At 33.1% G+C, this 21,137-nt stretch overlaps 1 protein-coding gene across 1 annotated transcript; it reads left to right on the top strand.

The window, feature by feature from the left end:
- LOC128219864 (ras-related protein Rap-2c-like) lies at positions 1–20,241 on the top strand. Its single transcript, XM_052927992.1, has 3 exons — positions 1–85; positions 3,051–3,795; positions 13,892–20,241. Exon 2 carries the CDS (start codon positions 3,216–3,218, stop codon positions 3,753–3,755), a length of 540 nt encoding a protein of 179 aa, XP_052783952.1. The 5' UTR covers positions 1–85; positions 3,051–3,215; the 3' UTR covers positions 3,756–3,795; positions 13,892–20,241.
- The last annotated feature ends 896 nt before the right edge of the window (positions 20,242–21,137 follow it).

Genomic DNA, 21,137 nt, shown 5'->3' with positions numbered 1-21,137 from the left:
CAAAAAGTGAAATGGAGGAAAGTCATGATTTCATTTCCGGAGTTTAAAATTTAGTCATTTCACTACAAACAGCGACGGCGTTGAAGTAACTATTCTTGATTTATATTGATAAAATTAAATGCTATGAGTCTTGTCACTGAAATAGTGTGTATCTAGTAACATTGGGTTTGATTGCGTGAAAGTGAAAAGTGATAGATCTGTCAACGGCGATGTCATTTCATTTATAAAAAGAAGCCAAAAGCCATTATTATGTCTGATATTTATTCTAAGTTAAGGAAAACGATTGCAGGTTTTTAAATATATTTATATTGACACTACTCTGTGCGACAATTTCTGTAATCCATGCACTCAATAGATTTTACACCGCTGGATCATTGCAAATTTGGTTTGACTGTATCTGTTCTAATATAATACGTACTTCTAATGCACCAGTCAATTGTAACCGTGGCCCCCCCCCCCCAAGGTCAGGGGAATAATGGGGACTTTGACTTCCGCGTCTTGAGGGGACGAACAAATGGTAAAAGTCACGCCAAATGCCCCCACACCCCAGGGACCCTAGGTAAGGCCCATTCCATCTATATTTAAAGTGAAGACAAAACCATCGCATTCACCTGGCACTGCAGGACCACCTGAAAGGTAAAAACATGGCCCATTTCCCCGGCTATCCCCGGTATACCTCCAGACCTGGGGGGGGGGGTAGTCCAAATAATTGTACGTTGACGGATTTTTTTTAGATTTTTGATATGGCAAATCCTTCACGTACAAATTGTTTAGTATCAAAAGTGGGTAGTTGTTCCGATCAGGATTCCGGGTTAAAGCATATAGCGTATATAAAATATACCAGATAATGTTATTTTATATTAGTTCCGTACACAAAAAAATAAATATCCAACTTATAATTATGAGTTTGACGGCTTTTTTTTCATTTCATTCTTTCCAAACATAACGATATATACATGAAGGGCACCTGCAAGGCTTTAGGGCACAGTTTTAAATCGCTCGGAACATTTCGGCCATGGCCGAGTTGTTACGATTGTATAACGAGGTCTATCTCGAAGCTTTGTCGGAGGAGGCCGAGCTATTACGATTGTATCGAGTTGTTCCCCTTCGCATAATTGTTGTCTGTGTCAGTCAACTTTCGTTTTATTGGAAAGGTAAACAACTTGTTTTAATGCATTAAATGCTTGTTTAGTGCAAAATAACATTTCACTTACATGGTAAAATATGAATACAACTCTTTATGATCAATTTCAACCATAAACTACTTCACTTCAAACAATTTCAATATTTTTAAAACACCCCCGTTTTTTGCACATTCCCGTTTAGACGTTAGGGATTGGAAGAATGCCGTATAACACATCTATTATTTTAGACTGGGGGGGGGGTTACAATTGATTGGTGCATGAGGGTCACTTCTGGCGTATATATACAATCTGAATTCCTGTAGGTGGAAGAGGTTTCATTTTAATATATTTTTTAGATGTTAATATTTTAAACTTGGTCATGTCTAATTCTTATGAAGTGATCTCACAAAATTCATATTTAGTTTAAACATATATTTCACAACAATTGTGAAGAAAGCTATATTAGCAGTTTATACTAAGGCACGCTGTGCAGAAAAGTGTGGTCTGTTGTGGGGGAAACCAGAGTACCCGGTGAAAACCCACTTGTCAGACTTGGTGATCACTAACCAAACTCACATGCTCCCAGGCTGGGAATTGAACCCGGGTCGCCTTGGTGAGAAGTGTGGCCGCTAACTACTGCACTAACCAGACAGAATTTATATTTAGTATACTAGCCCAGACACAGCCCAGGTTGGCAGACTATATAGCCCATGTTAAGTCTGTATGGTTCAGATTGAAAGACGATATGGCAAAGGTTTGCAGATGATATGGACAAAATTAAAAGACTAAATGCCAAGAATTAAAGATGATACATCCAGATTATTGTTCAACCACATGCTAGTTTAGACTACGCACCCGGGCCCTATAGTACACAAATCCTGGTCCTACCAGATTTGTTGACATTGTAGTTAAGCCGACCAGTCTTGGTGATATGGTATATACTGTGTACCAATTCGTCAAAGTACAGAAATATAGTAGCCATCACTTCAGGCTGTTTCCTTGTGATCATCCCTAAATGCTTGTTGGCCAACGCTTCCAGAATGTCATAAACATATTTGAACCTGATAAAATTACGAGAAATTTTCAACGTGTTTGAAATAAACTTTACAGTTTCAACTTTAAATTCTTTTATTTACGATGCTAAATTTAAAAATATTCATAAATCTTTGGCTAGTTTATATTATAATTTCTTGAAAGGTGAATTGTGGAGAAAGCTGACAGTTTATAGGATCTTTCTTGAGTCAATTTTCTGGGTAGAAACCATTACTGGTGTTTGTTTGAGTGGCCATGAGAAATTACCCTTGTGGGGATCAAACCAATACCATTGATCAAAGTTTGGACGGGCCATTTTCAAAATCATCGTTAAACTGTTTTCAGGTTTGTAGTAAATAAAAAAAAAACACTATGATTTATACAAAAGTCAGAATTTTATTTGTTTTTCTGTTACTTTTCAATTACATTTATAAAAATATAGAAAAATGGGCTTTTTATTACATTTCATGGGTTGAAGTTATAGGTCACAATGTCATATTTTTTTTACTCTAGAGGGCAAATAATGGATACTTATTTTATGTGCGAATGGGACTTAAAAAATATTTTATGAGCGAATAGCTAAATTTCAATTCCAAAAAGAGCAGATAGTACAGTCATCGAAATTAGACTTTTGGATCAACAAGCCCAAATTATTATACTATTGCTTGGTGTCAAGTTTTTGAACAAGCTCTGCTATATAAAATTCAGAATTTGAGCAAGCCCGAAATACATTTTACCAGTGCAGGGCTTGCGGGCTTGTGCTAATTTCGACCACTGTAGTAGATCCTTCTAAAAATATTATCCCGGTCCGCTACCATTCTTCACATTAAGTTTGTGATTGTTACATTAATGATAATAACAAGTCAAAGATAATTTGTTTATTGTATATTTCAGAAAATCCACAAGATCTGCAGTTCTGAAGAAGTTAGAACAATGAAAAGTGATACCAAATACTGAATGTTTGTAAAAATGATGACTAGAACCAAGAAGTGAAAGTTTTAAAAAAGACAGTATCAGTTTTGCTACGTTCAATTGTTGAGAGAATTATTGTGACGAAAAATGAGGGAATACAAAGTTGTTGTTCTTGGGAGTGGTGGTGTGGGAAAATCAGCTTTGACTGTTAAATTTGTATCAGGGACCTTCATGGAAAAATATGACCCGACAATTGAGGACTTCTATAGGAAAGAGATAGAAGTAGACAATGCTCCATCAGTTCTTGAGATTCTGGACACAGCAGGAACTGAACAGTTTGCATCCATGCGCGACCTATACATTAAAAATGGGCAGGGATTTCTTATAGTATACAGTATTACTAGTTTACAGACATTTCAAGATATTAAGACAATGAAGGAACAGATTATGCGAGTTAAAGGAGTAGATAAAATACCAATGATTCTCGTAGGAAATAAAAGTGACCTTGAACATCAAAGAGAAGTTCCGATACCCGAGGGAGGGGCTCTTGCATCGACTTGGGGGTGCCCTTTCATGGAGACGTCAGCAAAAAGTACAAACAATGTGAATGAAGTTTTTATAGAAATTGTACGTGAAATGAACACAAGTCCTGTGAAAAAGAAGAAAGGATACTGTACACTGTTATAACGGCCGCTTCCCAGTACCATCTTACCTTTACAATAACTAGGTTTGTTGGCTTTGAATTGTTTTATTACCTATATTATTTAGATGCAATGATGACTATTTAAGATATGCACATTATTAATCATCCAAAATTAAATCCTTCGAAGTACTGTCTTTAGCTAGAATGTTGTTGTTTCAACCGAAAATAGGGCCGAAATTCAGCCCATTCACTATCCCAAAAAGTATACTTTTTTCAAAGAAAATTACCCAAAATTCCAATTCGGAAAAAGTGGGGTAATTCAACACTAAAGTAGTACAATGAGTAAAGATACCGTAAATATCCTATTAGACATACATGCCCTAGAAGACGCGCCAAGGTCTTTTCTTGGGTCTTTTTTTCCAATTCTGTGACATGAACAATGAATACCTCAAGCCTTTCAAACTCAAAACAAATTGATAAATGAGGAAAAGGATATATATGTACGGACGCCATTTTAGGGCATTTGCTGACGTCATGCATTACGAAAAAACCTACCCTTCTGTACACAATGACAGCTGTGATAAAATTGCCTAATTTAGTTGTGTATTTATATATTGAAGCCTTTGGATCATTTTATTGATTTACACAGCATGGTAAGGCCAGAGTTTTTTTATCTTTAGATTTACGGGAGATTTTTCAAAAAGTTAGGTAAGGAGGAGGAAATAAAAATAAAAATAAAATGCATAAAATGTCCCAAAGGAGAAATAAATAAAAATAAAACGGATTTTTCTCCGATTTTTTTTATTTTTTAAATCTTCTTATATCATGAAGATAAAACACACCTTGCTTGTGTCAGCTATTTCATAGGCTGAAAAAAGGGTGATAGATCACCATAAAGTTTCAAAAGCATAATAAAAAGATCCTTTTAATGACTGAAAATATTGACCTCAACACTGTGAGTTCAAGTGCTCATTGAAATTAATTGTATATATTTGTTCGAATGCATCTATGCATATGAGGTGCATATATTATCAACCCATGGATTTTATGAAATATGTCAGTGTAATAAAGAAGTTTAAATGGCCAATTCTAACCTTTTGCCCACAATATAAGCATATCCTTTCCATTGTGAAGTAACCAAACATTGAACACAGTTTCAGACACGGTATAATAAGGAGGTCAAATGTGTTTTTCTGTCTTTAACGAAATAGCACCGTGACAATTTACCGTGATGTGGTTTTTATATAGAAAATATAACCAAAAAAAGTAGAAGCCCTGATGGAAATTCCTCTTCACTTCAAAGTTTGACAGAGCTTACGGATACACAGACAGTCAAAATCTACATTTATGTACTTCACCAAAGAAAATTCGGGAGCATTAAGATAAATATTACAAGTGTTATATATGTTTAAAAAAAAACAGGTCTAAAAACTGATTTTAGAATCAGTCCTGAAAAATATCCTTCTAATTCCAGCTATGCCCGTTGGCAATAAGCAACGGATAAGTTTGACTTCTTGCACTGACTGCCAGATATCTTATGTTCAGATTTTTTCTGTTTTATCGGAAACACACACTATGTTATTATTACATCATTTTCAGTATTCTATAACGATTTAAATTCTAAATCATTATTAAACTAATTAACAACTACGAATATCACGATACCTTGTGTTTTTCTCTTCAAATATGTGATCGTGAAGCAGTGTGTTCAATGCTCCCCAGAGTCAAATTCAGAAAAAAATATCCATTTTGACTATGATGAACACGATATCATTTTGCAGTTTGTGTTAGTCAGAAGCTATACATTTTTGCGCTGTAATCCAATTCATCCTTGTTAATATACGACGTGCGCCAACGACTTTTAATAGACAATACAACCCACAAATTTCTGTCTCCTTATTTTGACCGGAAGTTTCGCAATCATTCCACGAAACGCGAACAACATACTGAATCTACAAAAAAATCACAATAAACACGCTCTAAGTTCACCACGGTTTGATTTAAATAATGAAACATAAACATCGGAACTTTTTGTAGTAAAACATTTCTATATAGCTGCAGAAATTGTGAGAAATAAGGGGTATGACAAAAAGTACTTTCACTTTTGACAGGACGTTGTTATGGTAACGGGTACCTGTTCTGTTTCCCCGCGTATTTCCGACTGGTTTACGTGGTTTGTGCGGTAAAAGACCGATAATGAATGACAATTGGTACACCAGTTGGTTCTGAGATATGGGTTATAGAACACTAATTTTATTTTTTTCTTAACATTGGAGCAACGTTCGTCGGAAAAAATAAAAATAAAACTACGAAAATGAATTTTATTTTTATTTGGGTTTTGCAATATTTAGGTACGGCGCTCCCGTAAATCTAAAGATATAAAAACTCTGGCCTAAGTTGACAGCTAAATTGAAGTGAATACTGATCACTATTTTAGCTCATTTTAAAGACTAGCTATATTGGGAGAAATGGTTATTTTTTTAGCGCATGGTGTTTTCAAAAAGACACCCGCCCTGTGTGTTTAATAGAACATATACGATATGTTTACTTCAAGTTCTTTAAATCCAGGATTTTTAAAGGGCATTGGGAATTTTTTTTGTTTGAAATATTCTATGGCAAATTAGCCCATTAGTGGACACATTTTAAGTGTTTGAGATACTTAAAACTTCCATATTTCATAGAAAAACTTATGGAATTTATAAAAAATATATTACAAGGAAGTACATACTTCCATTTTCAAAGTCTGAATGGTAGTCCTGGTATAATTGCATGTACCGGTATTTCAATGTTCATTTAATTGTTGGAAATTTAATTTCTTACATTTCAAAGGGTTTTCTTAAAATTTCTAATAAAATTGCTGTCTTTTTAGCATTGTATTTGAAATTGTAGAGCAGAAAATCATGTACATACATCATGTCATGTCTCTTTGAATAATTGTGCCTACATGTACATGTATATACATGAAGTACATGTCAGTGTCTCTGCCTGTTTTACATTTTAAGTGACTGTATTAAGGCAAGTATAAGGCTTCCTGCTGTAAATTCAGTTACCATAATTGGATTCCAGTCTTGCATGAGAGCCAAAATTATACCATTAATTCTGATTATGCAATTACTAGTAGCCATTTTTTGAGACATTAACAACATCTTGGAAGGCAGTTCAAGTTATCATGTATATATTTTTTTATAGATATATACATGTAAGTCGGCATGACAAGAACAAATCAAATTCAGTTATGCATAAAGCTCTATTGTAAGACTGGCGGTGGATGCTTAAATTAAAGATTTTTACATTATTGAATTAACATTACAATCAACAAGATACAATGAACAAAGACTCCTCATGTGTGTTTTCAAATTTAGAATTATGAACAGTTTGAATTTTCATAAATAACAGCTGCAGTGTTGCTGTATTTTCATTATTTTCGTACTGTTTGAAAATCATTCTATTGCAAAAAGTAAGCCTATGAACTAGTGGTTGAAAAGAGTTTAAGACCATAATTAAACCCTTCCCTGGTAAATTGTTTGCTGGGCTCGCTCAGAATCTGAATTTGCTAATAGCCGATCTTGTTACAATTTCTTTAACCAAGCAAAAGTGCTAGAATTCCAGCTTGTGATTGAATTCTGTATTAAGCAATAATATTAGAATTCATCTTGTTCATTCAAAAGCCTACTTCAAGTGACTGGTGAATGAAGCCTTAAAGCGGTCAATGATAGATGCAATTAGCGGAAAGTGCTTGTTAAGCCACCATTGTGGTCCAAATATATTTCCATAAGTGTCACTTGATTGTCTGCAGCAATTCTTTAGATATCACTCACAAATGTTTCAATGGATGCCACTCCTCCAGGCTTTCCATGTTCATACATTTATACTGGTCTGATTTCTCTCAAAGAGAAATTAATTTAATAATGTCTCATTATGCTACCAAAAAAATACAGAATTCAATCACCAACTTTTCTGGTGTTCTTTTAAGCAATTATTGAAAGAGGAAACATTATTCTCATTTATAATTGAGGAACACAGATCCACATACATGTACCTTTATTCTAATTAACTATTTGGCCAGAATAAGTAGAATAAGTGAAAAAAAAAAAAAATTATTAATACTAAATGATCTAATTTATTCAGCTGTATGCTTTTAACATTTGATTGGCTCGTCAATTTTAAATGATTATATATTAAATCAGAGTTTTGCGAAAAGTAAATTTTCATCATATATTGGAAACCGTTTCAGATATCCACATGAAACTTGGTACACATGCTAACAGTCCTATGTACATGTATATAGGGTGTCATTTTAGCATAGTGGTTAGCACACTGGTATCTCACTTAGGCAATCAGGGTTCAATTCCTGACCTAGGCGCATGTGAGTTTGGTTTGTGGTCAAGCCCATCAAGTGGGTTTCCTATGGTTTCTCCTGTTTTCGCCACAACACATGACCACACTCTCATGACTGTAGGATTGTGCCAATGAGAACTTGATTAATTTAATATTGTAATAACTTTTTCATAATCATTGTAAAGTAAATAAGTTTAAACAGTATGTGTAGCAAGCTTTCTCTCTAGTTTCCCTCTAAAGCCGTGTGAAAGAAGAAAACTATATATATATGGGTTTGATGTCATGTTAAGTGTTTCTCATAAAACTTTGAATTACTCGTCTCAAAAACATTTACTTCCAAAGCATTGAGCTTTTTTTTCTCTCTTACTTCATTTATGGTTGTTCCTACACTTGTTAGGTGGCTGCATGTTTCCTGTTTCGTTAGGACATAAATATATTACAATTTTATGTATTTGAATTCTGTATAAAGAATATTATACAGCGCCTCCCAGAAATGGGCTAAAACTTCCAAAACTGAGACAAAAATTGGAAAAACATTTTAGATAAAACTTCTATAAGTGAAATCAGAATCCTTGGAAGTTAAAAAGAATCAAAATGTGATGTTAATTTTCCATTTAAGGCCATGACGTTTTCAGAAATTCTGAGTTAAAATGGTTTGTTTGATTACAATACATTTCATGGAACAAATTTCTCCCTGAAAGTGAACATCATCAGTCTCTAAAATTCCCCCTCCAAAGCACACAAGCACCCTGCATTCCAAATAACTGCAACTTAAATGCCCTGATCTTTACGCATAAGCACACAGGGGGATGTTACTGATACCATGATTAGGTGGTCTAATTTGAATATCAGATAAACTTGTTTGTTAATAAAAGAAGCAGCTTCAAAAAAACATCAACAAAACATCAACTACATGAAATTGCCTACAGGGATTGCTAATAATTTGATTTTACTTTGTTTAATAACCTTAAAGGGACTAGACACCAGATGATACAATTGCAAGAAAAAGAGAATTGTCAAAAACTTACATAAAATTGATATGGTTTTGTATAACGCATTGAATCTTACTAACTGTTGATCACATCGCTTTTGACACCTGCATCTTTTGCATTTTTGCGCATTTTTCCATTTCAAAATATACTGGGGTTGCCTAACAGTCTACCACATAAAATCCAGTAAGTTTAAAGATAGTGTCGATTCTAGCTAACAGTGACAATTTTAGGTTTGTTTTGAGGAACTATATATTTGCCAATTTTAGGACCATCTGGTGTCTGGTCCCTTTAAAGCTCTATGCTCTTCAATATATAGAAGTACATTATGTAGAGTGACACTCAAGAGTGCAGCACATGATGGTGCTGTAATTGTCAAGTACTGTAATTATCCATCTTGATCCAGTAGTGTGTCAGAACTGTTTTGAGCTATTTTATGAAGATTACCCTTCAAATAAGGAATGTATATAAATTCGGATTCAGATGTTAGAATTTTTGAGAAAATACTGCATTATTTATAATATACATGTAAAGCATTAAAGTTACAGAAGAAAAATACAGTTAATCCAGTTGTACTATTTTTCAAAACCTGCTTGAGAATAAGTCTAGAGTAAGTTTTTTTTTCCAAATTTGAAGATCCGGAAGATGTCACACCATGGTTAAGGTTAAGTTTCCCCAACCATCAAATCTACTTAATTATCAAGTGATATAACTCTATATTTAATAAAAAACAAATTATGGACATTTATTATCCAACTTCATATGGTTTTGATGCATTTGTGCTTAAGTCTGTATCTCAGCAACTTCTTGATGCATTGCATTGAAACTAGGGCTCCAAACATCCAACCTACTTAACTAATCAAGTCAGATAATTATCTTGCCTGTGAAGTAAGTAGTGTCCCTTTATAAATCGACTTAGGAATTCTGGTTCAAAGAACTCTTTAATTGAAGACAGGTCTATTTAAGAATTTTTCCAGAAATTTTGGAAAAAGTCCCTATTGAAAATTAGGGAAAAGCACAGTGATTTGTGTCAATTTTGATTTTTTTTATACCAAATGAATTTCTTGTTAAACAGTTCAATTTGTTGAATTTTAGAGAAACGTCAACTGAGTTAGTACTGTAAAAAACAAGTCAACATCCTTTTTCAGAATTCTAAAATTGTGATTTTCTATGGAAACTGAGAAAAATATACAAGTTCTACCCAAAAAAACTTGGATTAATTGTGAATTTTGCATTCTAATTGGATTTTTTTATATATGTTTTTAGGTATCAGTACCATTGTATATGTTTTATCAGAGAAAACAACCAGTATTCAATGTATTCCTGCGTCATCAATGTACATGTACATGTATGTCTAATGTAATGAGAAGGATACTGTTTCAAATTAAGTGTATTGTGATAAGGGAATAACATTATGATACACACTATATATCATCAATTTCGTCTTGTGTTATTTTCTTTATGGTTTACTGTTACTGGAGTTAAGTTAATACATTGGGCCATTGTTGATAGAGTCAATATGAAATTGGGATCATATATATAAATGAATATTTTATAATCGCTAAGGCCTAAAAAAAAATACATTTGGTTCGGGTTACCCAACCCTACCTACGGAATAGGCGCCGACCCTAACGTTTTTATAGTCAGTTTGAAAAAAAAAATGAAAAAAAAATCTTTTTTTTTTTTTTGCTTTTCAATATGTAGTTTAAAACCTTAATTGCTTATATAGAAGATAACTTTAACACCATTCTCCAATGATGAAAATGACATTCTTATATAAAGCCTAATAAAAAAAATAAATAAAAAGAATAAAAAGCCTACCTACCCTACCTATTTTTGAAAAGGATGTAACCCTAACCAAACATTTTTTTTTAGGCCTAAGCAGGGATTACATTTGGTCTGTTGACAAGCTTTAGTAAAGTTTAATGCTAGATATTGAAAAACAGTTATCAAAAGGAAGATCTACCTTAAATCTTGAACTTTAAAGGGTTTATCTAATATTTATTCTCATACTTTTTTGAAGACACTGGTATCCTAAATGTGAGAATACATTATCATATAATTTGATAAATGTTTTTAGTGCATAATATAAATAGGCAAATTTATTATTTTGTTTGACAGATTTGGGCGCGGGAAAATTGGAGCAAGCAGGCAAAATAAAAATAAATATTCAAATTTTCGTTGTTTTTTTTTTTTAAAATAGGAGCTGGTGTAGGCGAAACTTTTTTCCCCTTTGAAATAAATTTAAAAACCTTAATAATTCTGAACAATAACAACTTTATTCACTGATCACGCTAATAAGACAAGTGTAGGTAAATAAATGAGTAACCCTAGCATTTTTATAATTTTCCTGTTTAAGTCTTCTGAAAGTTGTCACACACAATAAAAAACATGAATTTGTGTTGCCTTATATGAATTTTAAAAAATAGGCATTTTTTTAAATTTATAGGCAATTTGTATTTTTCGGACCAAAAGGTACCAGTTTCGTAATGAAATAACATGCTCCTTAATTTGGCTTAAAGATCATTATTTGGTATTGCAAATGGAGGCAACGCTCCATGGTGTTTGACTAACTGTGGTATGCATTCCGACATCTTCACTTACAGAAAACAACATTGGATTCGTTAACAAATGTGGGGTTTTTTGACAGTAACATTGATAAAAACATGATTTTCTGTTGAACTTTTAAGCTGTGTTTGATAATTGATAAAGATTAAATCTTCATTGTATTTTACATCTGGACTTGAAAACTGTCAGTCATATGGACTGATTCCATCACAAATTTAGTTGGACCATATCAAAATTAACCAGTCTCAGGACCTTCGAATCAACGGTTTTGCCCATTAAGGCAAGCTGACAGAACTTTGGCAAGTTTAATTGTCCCAGGATTTGGGCAAATGGGTTATCATTTAATAGGTAAGTTGATAAGTATGATGCAGTAAATGAAAGTAGTTAGTTATTGATATCTAAACTTATTTTCATTTAGCATACTTGCACAGATTTTGTTTCACATTAAACTTATAAATACATCATTTGGTGAGGTATGCAATCATTGTTTAAATATTTATTTTGGCTTATTCTATTTGAATTATCATAAACCAAATCAACAAAAATCATAATGATGTTCAATGTCAACCATATTACCTTGTAAGGCTTTCTCTTTATATATCGAGTTACAGCAGTCTCGCACTAAGCCTGTGAAATATATTTATAAAAGTGGCACGTACAACGTGTCTAAGAATCTGATTGAGGACATTTCTCGAATTGCCTCCAGTGCCAAGAGGGATTTTAATATTCTGCTTATCATTTTCTAATATAATTGCAGCCTCGAAATTATAATAATGGAAATAATTCAGAAATGGGAAATAGGTCATGTACAATAATGCATTTGGAACACTTTGGCCATTTTCCATCAAAAACAACCTTGGATGTATGCTGGTTCATCAGTAGATGTAGCTAGTTATCAGTTTAAAAATTTAAATGAAAGTATTGATGAATTGTCATGTTTTAGAGTGTATTTGGTATTATTAAGTTCAAGTTGAATGCCAGTGAATTGTGTTACTGCATAAATAATTAAGATTTTCAAGAGTAAAGTAATTAAGTTTAAGTGATAAATTGAAATCACTGAAATCACTAGGAGATCTACTTGCACTTAGTTAAATGTAAAGATTTCTGACATTGTAAACTGTCTATATACATCCGACATTGTTTTCAATGGAAAATGGCCAAGGAGTTCTCAATGATAATTATGATTCAAGTCCAGTTGTAAAGAAACAGTACAGTAGTTAATTTTGTATGAATACACACACAAAGTTCATTGTAGGATTCTAAGAAGTTTGAATAAGAAAATATTGAGGATAATTTTTTGGTTTGATACTAACTTTTTTTTCGTCTTGTGACTTGATTTTGAAGATACCTGAAAACTATTTTATCAATAATTTCAAGTCCATGTCCAATCTTTGTTCTATTTGAGGCCATGAGAACATGGCTCTGATGGGGATTTAATCCAACACTAACCTTTGGGCGAGAGACAGAGACCTTTACCCAGGGTATAAAGGGTTTCGCTCATGTTTTGGCACCTATTTTTTCCCCCCGGTTATGCATCTGAAAACACTTTTTTTAACTATTTTTCTCTTTGATACCGAAATTGCAGAAGAAAATACACTTTAAAACACTTTCTGGTTTTAGTGGGTTGTGAACCTATGCCATTACAGTCAAGGATAAAATAGAAAACTGACATCAAAACCTCAAGTCTACAAGGACTCGTACACAAACATTACTGATGATTAGGATAACTTAACCTTTAAGCCTTTTGTTAAATCACTTTACTAACACTATTTAAAGTCATGGTTTTCAAAGACAACATTTGAGTATATATATATCAACATTTGTTGAATGGTACCCGCTGTCAGTATCTTAGTTTTAACACTCCTAATGATTTGCCACACTTTTTAAAAAGTGCATTTTACAAAATCACAAGTAATTCTCTTTAACAATTTGATAATGGAAATTCAAATTTTTTGGGCCTCAAAGTTGGAAATATTGAAGGTTAATCTCTCAAACACTAAGAATTTCAAATTTCTCCATTTTAGTGTACAACTATTTTTTGATAAAAGGTATACTCATTTGCAACTAAAACATGTACTTTTTTCAATACTATTTGAAAACAAGCTTTGGCAGTTGCTTTGAAAGTTTTATCCCAAGTTATGGATACATCTACTGGTTTACTTCCAAAGACACACATGTGGAAGTTTTAAGCTATTTTTTTGCGAGAAATATACCGCCTTTAAAGAAATACTCTTAGCCCATTGAGACTCGCCAGTTATTGAATGCTTTGTTTCTTGTAATTTCAGGTTGCTCCCAATGGACCATTGTTCACAGAATAGAGAAAACCAGACAAAAGAATAGAGTACCCTCCATCACCGCCTGTGTGACCAGAGTGATAAAACTTAGCTTAACCAGTCACCCAATTGGGTGAACCAGTCATAACAGTCTCAGTCACTTAATTTAAAAAAGGCATTTTTGTTTAAACCACTAGTCACTAAATTTGACAAAGTCCCCAAATTGAATTAAACCACATTCCTTAAATTGAAAGAACAGAATTAGTCCCCAAATTTGAACAACAGAACTAGTCACCAAATTAAAAAAACAGAACCAGTCACCAAATTAAAAAAAAAAAATAACCAGTCACCAAATTAAAAAACTGAACCAGCCTCCAAAAATTGAACAACCGAACCAGTTGACAAATTCGTAAAAACTGAACAAGTCATCTAATTGGAAAAAACAGTATCAGTCACCGAAGTGTGGACAACAGAACCAGTCCCCAAATTGGAAAAACAGAACCAGTTACCGTGTGGAAAACAGTAACAGAGTGGGAAAGTAGGCATTTGTTTTGATTATATAGTCATCAGCGCAGTGCAAACCAGCCAACCCTTTCCAGCCTAGTATTCCAAAGGGATATTATTATTGTATATTATTTTAGTCGTATTTGTATCAAGTTTTGTATGTCAAGAATTGTGTATCAGTTGTTTGTTCTGCACCCCTTAAAATTATCAGTATTTTGATGTTTATTTTGCTGTTATCCGACCAACAAAAAACTTTTTTAGGACTGAAACTTTTAAATTCAAATGTGGTCAGACAATTAAACCTCTTCATGAAAATTGAACACCCATAAAATAAACACAAGATTTGATTTTGTCTCTAGTTCAGATTATATGTTCTTCCTCATAGTCAATTTATAAATGGAATTGTAAATGGATGCCCAGACAATTGAATTCACAAATGGAATTGCAAAAAATAGTAGACAATATCTATGGTATCTGGTCTGGTATACAGTTACTGAAATATTGCAGATTTTTAAGGAGTTGCGTAACTATGTATATTCTGGTACATTTTTTTCTTGTGGGGCATATTTGGTTTTTGAAAATTAGGAAATCTTGCATTTATTGTATGTTCATAAAATGGATATATTTAATCAAAGTCTTGTATATGAAGCTTTTTGAAGCCATGCCCTTTTGAAAGATGCATGTACGCTCTTCATGTAATTTTTAATGTAAAGTGTAAGATAACTTTAAAGAGGGTTTGTTTATGAAATTTAGCATTTAAGTTATATTTTATACACCTTTTGTCAGAATCAAATTAATGACAGTTTCTTCAACAGTATAATTCCACAGACTATGCTAAAAATGTATACATTCAGGTACATCTTATCAATGCCGATATGACAACATTTTGTATTAAAGATCAGGAATTTCAGTTAAATACTACGTCAGCATTACAAATTAAATTGAATAATTTGTTAGCGAAATCAACTAAACTAAGTTTGAAATAACACAAAACATTTCTTTGGAAATAAATATTCTTATTGCACAAAAACATCGATTCTAAACAGGGATGGTGTAATAAAATCGTTAATATGGCTCTAAATAAGTAATAATTTCTTTTTTTCTGCTCTGTAGATCTGATTCATTTATTATCTGCTTTAACTGACAGTTTTTTCCTCCTTTTGTTAATGCTGCAAGCACAAATGGTCGCATATTGGTAAATGTTCAGACAATAAGGAATGAATGTATAATAATTATGAATGTATAATGATTATTTAAGATAGGGTTTTCTTTCTTTGTGTGATATAAGGAGCCTTGCATGTTTCTTGTTTATGCTTTGATGTGGAAATTTTATTGACTGTTTTGTTTATCAGTGATCTTTTAAATTGGTCTACAAAACCACAATTCCATTTCAAAATTATGTCTAAATCCATTTTTCTGGTATTTGAGCATAACATTAGAGAGTTACACTCTATCTTATGGCAACAAAATCTGTAGTGTGCTCTTTCCTTTAGCTCTTTAGTGCTTTCAAAAAGAAAAAGATTGAGTTTGTGTCCTGGTGCTGGATTATGCCCAGGGGCCATGATTACGAACAATCTCGTCTCTGATTTCGGTCTCAAGTGGCTACTGCAAATCTTAATTTCATAAAGCTCTATCTATTTGAGTATTGATGAGGAAATTTAATGATGTTAATTACTATTTTCGAAATCGTACTATTTTTCACATTTATTTTTGTAAACTGAATGGAGTAAAGATGATTAAATAAACATGCTTTTCTGAGTCTGAGTCCCCAAGCCAAGGAATATACTTTTTTTGCTAAATTTTGGTTAAAATTCCCAATCATTATCTGTAAAAAAAAAAAAAGATGTTGAAAAAATGAGTTACTCATTGTGTCCTGTGTTTTGATAAATGTATTTTACATCATTTTGCATGATTTCCTTTGTAATTTGTTTCTGTCAATTTGAAAAATTCCTTTTTTTAGCAAAAATAACAAAAAGATCCCCCTCCTTAGGGCCTCATACCCCTAATTAATGTAGAAAGACTGCCCTGTAAATATGGCTGAAAGAAAGGCCTTTTTCAGGAATGATTTGTATCAATGATCTTAAACATCATGTTATTGTAGACCATGTCTGTATTCAGACCCCGGGGATATCTTCAATTCTAGTGGGTTTCATTATTATAGACAAATCCAATCAACAGAGCCATTACTCTGCCTTATTATATTATCATCGCTCGACATTATTGACCATTGACGAGATTGAAAGCTATATAGGATGCTGAATCAACCGTGTGGGCTTAAAATCTCCGATAAAATCATTTTGATTTCAGAAAAAAATGTAGAAGCGGTTTAATATGTCAGAAGTGGTTTAATAATTATACACAGTGGTTTATGTGTACTAACGCACAATATTAAGTCACACGTTTTTGAGGCATTTCAACTCCGATACTGTAGATTTTATTCCCGTAAAGGAAGAAACACTTGATTGTTTAACAGCTTGTGCTTGCAGTGATTGATTTTTCTGCAGTCTATGTTGTTAAATTGAAATTGAGGCATTATTTTAAAATTGATTATCAAATAATAGAAAAAAATGATTCAAAAAGAAAGATGTTATATTTATGACATTATTGCGTATAAGATGAATATCTTCTAGATTGTATTGATACAGTTCAAGCAAGGTTGCTTCTGTATGTCATTGTGTGTATACATGCATGTATTGTTATATTATATGTATTTAAAAATGAGATCTGATGATTGTTATTAGGGTTTTAGCTAGGTCTTAAAAAGAACAGGGTGCTGCAGATAAGGGCCAGCAGGTTGGGGAGAAAAACATTGGAACGGGCTGTCAATATTTTGAACACGATGAGTTTGACAGAAAATAATAGGAATTGTTTTTAATTGAATTAATATTCAGTTTCAACTGCCAATTATGTACATTTTTTTTTTAAATAAAGATTTGCTAGTCTTCTTGGAAGGCAGAAGGGTGCACATGCTGGCCTTCTTGAAGGCAGAAGGGTGCACATGCTGGTCTTCTTGGAAGGCAGAATGATGCACATGCTTGTCTTCTTGAGGCAGAAGGGTGCACATGCTGGCCTTCTTGAGGGCAGAAGGGTGCAAATGCTGGCCATCTTGAGGGCAGAAGGGTGCACATGCTGGCCTTCTTGAAGGCAGAAGGTTGCACATGCTGGCCTTCTTGAAGACAGAAGGGTGCACATGCTGGCCTTCTTGAAGGCAAAAGGGTGCACATGCTGGCCTTCGTGAAGGCAGAAGGGTGCACATGCTGGCCTTCTTGAAGGCAGAATGGTGTTACTTAAAAGAACAGGGTGCAGCACCCTTCCATAACCCTCTAGCTATAACCGTAAGTTATGATGTGTGTTGAAAATTGTTTATGACTGTACCATAAAGATGTATACTATTCTTATAGTTGAATGTGTTGATTGATTCATGTCGTTTTGTGCAATTCATATTCTTTTGTACATGATTGTCCATGTTTCGAGGGCTGAAAACAAGATGAATGTAACCCTATTTTTATACGAAGTCATGTATGTGTTGTGATGAGATGTCGATGTGTATTTTAAACATGCACACTTTGCAACTGTTGAGTTGTTAGATTTCTTTGTACACATGTTTTTTGTAATGAATTATTTCAGCGACAAGGTTTGAAGCTACTTGGCTCCAATCTTGTTTATTGTCTTATCAGGGTCCATGAATACAAGCAGAGTAACGTCTGAGTCTAGAATCAAACTGGGAAAAGCACTTACTAGTATATTGTTTACCAAAAAATAATATTTATTTCATTCCATTTATAAACACATATGTAAATAAAGTGATAAATTTCCGCGTTCACCATCAGTGCTCCGCTAGAATGAAAGATTAACATCTAAAAAGAACATTTCCAGTTTTGGCATTAAATTTGAACTAAGACTTTAGACTGTTTGTTAACATGGCCCCTATATCCTAAATTTGTATAAATAAATGACTGTTTTTTTAGCTTGCTTAATTCTATTTTCTGTGATATGTATGTTAAGGTCTAGTTTTTTTGCATAATTTGTTTTTACTCTTACGGCACGAGTGTTGTGCTTATTGTAGAATAACTTACATGGAAACCGTTTTGTGGAGGTGTAAATGACATTGTTACTAACTAAAACATTGATTCATGTATTAACGTAACAAAATCAGTAGTGAGCAAACAAGCTTCTTTCAAAAAATAATTTTGAAACACCTTATGCCTTCTTCTTTAGTATGTCTGTTTTTTTTTCGAAGTTGAGGTATTGTCATAGCGTTGTATTGGTGTTGTTGTTGTCAGCATGGTATTGGTGCCGTTTTTGTTGGCTGAATCAGCAACATCATCAGCATGCAAAATGTAACCAGTACTTAAAAACTGTTATAAGAGGTTCAAGTCAATCATAGTCAGCATGTTTGCCAGACACGAAACACTTTGTATAGCAAGGTCTATTACTCTTACTTAAATAATTGTGGAGTTACGCCCCTTGTCTGACTAAAGTGGTGGCAGTTGCTCCGTAGTGCTCTTGTTAAAAGACAGTAAATTACATCTCTTTTGTTTCCAGCTTGAATTGAATTAAAATGTCAAACTGTATAATTTGTACGGAAGTATTTATTACTATGAGCGAAAAGAGGAGCATGTCAGAGTTTTAGTTAAAGAAAGGGACATTACTCAGCAAAAAATAAAGCCAGAGTCATCAGTCTTGCTTTATCCGTATTAGATGTCTCTAGCAACTTGTGTGAAAAGATAACTTAAGATATCTTGAATATTTTTTGAGGTATGGCCAAAGTTACAGTTTTTGCACAACACCTGCTGGCATCACAATTATTTTTTTCTTCTTTGGAAAAACAGATCAGTTCAAAAATGAACACAATATGTTTACATTTATATATACAAAAAAAACTTAACTTGCTGTTGTTGGAAAGTTTTCATGAAAAGACCTTACCCTTACAAATACACTATACATTGACATGGAAAAGTTGCATGTATTTTGTACGACATTTTATTTTGCTTTTTAAGGCAAGAATTAGTTGCTATTTTTGTGAAAACCAAGTACTGGCAATACAGTTAATTACTAAGGCAAAAAGAATGCATATGTACTTGTATGTGGTGATGTTAAATGATTATGTGATGATAGAGGCTTGCATCAAGTAAAATGCTATGCAAGAGTGATTTGCCATTAAGTACAGATGGGTTTTAAGTGTTGTTTACTTACTTTTAATAGGTTCTGAATCCTGCATACTGTGAAATCATTAATTTCGTGCAAGTTTTGGTGTCACATTTAGGAAATTGAGGTCATTGGAGAGTTACTGTAAAACCATAATGTTAAATAATGAATATGATGGAGGTATAAGCTGTTTTGTAAAAATTGAGTTATTGTCATAGCCTTGGGGTGGTCATCAGCGTCACCAATGTGTTTAAACTTTTAAACCTTGCCTTAAACTTTTTCACTCTTGTGCAGAGTGGTCAGAAATTTGCCCAGGGAGAGCAATATTTGATAAGCATTTTTAGAGCTGAATTTTCTACCATCATTCTGTACCCTGTGGGTAAGAGTGTCTAAACTGTTTTAGATATTGAAATGAAACTTAGTTCACCTGTTGCTCATGTCAAAACTGAAATGTACTAAAATTTAGATCAAAGTATCCCCTCTTAAGACCAATTCCCAAATGTGACATGACTTGCTTCCCTTTCTACTTGAAACTCCATGGTTTCACAGTATAGTGCTGTAAGAAAGCTTGTTATTGTAATGTCTTCCTGGCTTGTTTGTTCCCTATGTTAAATTCATAGCCAACACCATTTAATGTTATTTACTTACCATTTATTGTAATAATTTTGTACAAATTATATATTGAATATATTAAAACATAAACATTTGAATATTTGTTTTTGCTTCTTTAACAACAATTAAAAGTTGACCTTGTATATGGAAAACAACTTAATTAAACTGGGAAGGGTATACTATGAGATATTTAAAAATAAGAAATGCAAAAAGATGAATTAACAGTTGGTTTTAATTTCTTCCAAACTATATTCTTTTAAATGATTATTATAGGAATGTAATTTCTTGATGCTTTCCGACGAATATTTGTCTCATTTTTCCATAGCAACCAAAACTCTTGTCCTGACAAGTTGACTTTTCGTAGAATAAGGAGGCAGGTCAAAGTTTTAGGTCATGTTGGCATTTTCACTTATGACTCAAACACCCTTCATTCAATTCATTTTATACTTCACACAGTTGTTCAGGACCATCACACAATGAGGTTACATAACATTACCCTAATTATGAATAGTGTTTCATAAAGATTACGTGTTATTATATTTTTTAATAGCTTACACGAACGCATAGTGCTCAGGGTGAGCTTTTCCCATTGCCTCTGTCCAGAGTCTGTCCATAAGGAGTCTGACAATACCTTCAAATGACTACATATCCTCCTTAATCGCCTGATGAAACTAAGATGTTTCTTGGACGATGCTTTTTAAAAATTGTACAAAGAAATGATATCCATGCGGTTTCCATGACAACCGAAAGGTGAAACTTTAAAAACTTCTTGATAAAAACCATGAGGCCTAGAGCTTAGATAAGTTTGTGTGTTACATTGTCTTGTGTTTCTCAAACAAGTTTGTTCAAATTATTCCCTTAGGGTCAAAATTGCCGATGTCCAAGGAGTCACCTGTTTTACAAAGAGAGATAATTATGTTGTCAACGTTTTCTTGAAACAACATCTCCTTAACCGGCACTGGCCAATTTTGATGAAACTTCACAGGGATTTTCC

Source organism: Mya arenaria, chromosome 15 (assembly GCF_026914265.1).
Source record: "Mya arenaria isolate MELC-2E11 chromosome 15, ASM2691426v1".
Lineage (NCBI taxonomy): Eukaryota > Metazoa > Mollusca > Bivalvia > Myida > Myidae > Mya > Mya arenaria.
The sequence above is the reverse complement of the archived record's forward strand: the minus strand, read 5'-3'. Positions and strand labels throughout refer to the sequence as shown.

Coding starts and splice junctions, on each gene's coding strand:
- LOC128219864 (XM_052927992.1), top strand. CDS start 3,216: ATGAGGGAATACAAAGTTGTTGTTCTTGGGAGTGGTGGTGTGGGAAAA.